This window comes from Nelumbo nucifera, chromosome 3, assembly GCF_055504915.1.
Source record: "Nelumbo nucifera cultivar China Antique chromosome 3, China Antique-T2T, whole genome shotgun sequence".
Taxonomy (NCBI): domain Eukaryota; kingdom Viridiplantae; phylum Streptophyta; class Magnoliopsida; order Proteales; family Nelumbonaceae; genus Nelumbo; species Nelumbo nucifera.
Genome location: NC_142651.1, coordinates 29,619,154 through 29,621,271, shown reverse-complemented (window position 1 = coordinate 29,621,271; position 2,118 = coordinate 29,619,154). Strand labels below are relative to the sequence as shown.

Sequence of the window (2,118 nt, the reverse complement as noted above, 5' to 3'; positions counted from 1 at the left end):
AATGAACATTAAGGTCAACACTATCATTTTCTACTATCATCTAATAGAAGATTAATTAAATCCGTTGCAAATTATACATGGTGTTTTAGTAAAATGCTAACTATATGATGTATTTTAGTAAATCCATAAAACTATAAGAGGTATTTTAGTAAATGACTTTCTACTATTTAGCTTTTGCTTAATAAATCCCGTAATCCCTTGCATCACACGGGTCCCGCTAATTTATTATTAAAATCCAAATGAACCCTTAAAACACCCAAATTTTGAAGGCTTCTAGATGCCTAATTTTCTTCCAAATAAATAATTCACTCATGATACATGTTTCAACTTTCCAGTCATGAGGGATTCGCATCCCCTCTCCTTGAATTGAAGCAAGCTCTACGGCTGCTGCCTATAAATAAACTTAATTTGTTTCAGTTTGTGTTTGAGAGAGAGAGAGAGAGAGAGATGGAAGTTGAGAAGATCGGTGTTACAGCTGATGCACATCCCATGACTGGAGGAGATGGCCAGTATAGCTACACCAAAAATTCCTATTATCAGGTACCTTTGTAAAGTTTCAATTATATCATAGAACTCGTCTTTCCTGTTTTATGATCCTTTCTGATTGTGATAATGACGTTGACCCAAGAGAAAACTTGATCTGCTTTGCAGAGAGTAGGCATAAATGCTTCCAAAGAAATGGTTTCTGAAGAAATCTCCAAGAAGCTTGACATCAAACACATCTCTTCTACTTCCTACCCATTTCGTATTGCGGATTTGGGCTGTTCGGTTGGACCCAATACATTTTTTGCAGTGCAGAACATAATTGAAGCCGTAGAGCTCAAGTACCAAACTGAAGGCCTAAGTTCTTGCATCCTCGAATTTCAGGTCTTCTTCAACGACCATGTCTCAAATGATTTCAACACACTCTTCGGATCCCTCCCTGCCGACAGGCGATACTTCATGGCCGGTGTTCCGGGGTCTTTCTATGGTCGCTTGTTTCCTGAAGGCTCTCTCGATTTTGTGCACTCCTCTTATGCACTCCAATGGCTCTCTAAGGTACCGAAGGAGGTGACAGACAAAAGCTCTCCTGTATACAACAAAGGGAAAGTCCATTACACAAGTGCCTCAAAGGAAGTGATTGAGGCTTATTCAACTCAATTCGCCAAGGACATGGGGACCTTTCTTTCTGCAAGAGCAACAGAGCTTGTTTCTGGAGGGCTGATGGTCCTTATCCTGCCAGGACTCCCAAATAGGATTCCTCATTCGGAGTCCACTGCTGGTATGTTGTTTGATCTTCTGGGGTCCTGCCTCATGGATATGGCAAAGATAGGATTAACTGATGAAGCCAAAGTAGACTCCTTCAACTTCCCCTTCTACATGGCTTCTCCCCAGGAGCTGGAAGATCTGGTAGAGAGAAATGGGTTATTCAGCATCGAGAGACTGGAGCAAGTCATCAACGTAACAAGGAACACAGGCGCCCTTACTGAGCAATCCTGTTCGATGCACTTGAGAGCTGCCTTGCAGGGAATCATCAAGGAACACTTCGGAAGTGAGAACATAGACGAACTGTTCGACCGGTTCTCTGAGAAACTTGGCCGGTCTTCCTATCTTTTGAACGCAGACTATACGAAAGGGACTCAATTGTTTATCGTTCTCAAGCGCAAGATGACTGATTAAAACGGTACCAAGACCCCAATAAAGTCCAAGTTCTTGTTGAAGCCTGGTTTCTCATCGTATTGTTCAACACATGACTATGCATGAATCCTGGATAAACTTTTTTTTTTTCGTCTTGTATGGTTGCTACCTAAAAAGTTTAAATGAAATATTTAATATTCAATGTGACACTAGCTACTATATTGATTCTTATCCAATGGTTAAATTTAAAAATAAATGTTTTATATGCATGATTGGCTCACTAGTATAAATAGATTCACATCTAGATACAAATCTAATGGTTTTAAAAACAGAACTTATTTATTTTGAGGTAGGGTTTATGAGTATTCATTATCCATGTTTATTTATTAGTACGTATGTGATGCACCAGAATATATTGGTGCACTGGCATGTAAGACACTACCTAAAAGGCAGGTCATTGGACTATTTTTTCAAATGGATAGCTGATGGAGGAATCGTCAA

General features: G+C 39.7%; 1 protein-coding gene across 1 annotated transcript; it reads left to right on the top strand.

Moving 5' to 3' along the window:
* The first annotated feature begins 285 nt into the window (after nt 1-285).
* On the top strand, nt 286-1,819 carry LOC104610802 (loganic acid O-methyltransferase-like). The gene is made up of 2 exons (XM_088900033.1): nt 286-540; nt 652-1,819. The coding sequence occupies exons 1-2, from the start codon at nt 319-321 to the stop codon at nt 1,657-1,659; spliced, it is 1,230 nt and encodes a 409-aa protein (XP_088756159.1). The 5' UTR covers nt 286-318; the 3' UTR covers nt 1,660-1,819.
* The last annotated feature ends 299 nt before the right edge of the window (nt 1,820-2,118 follow it).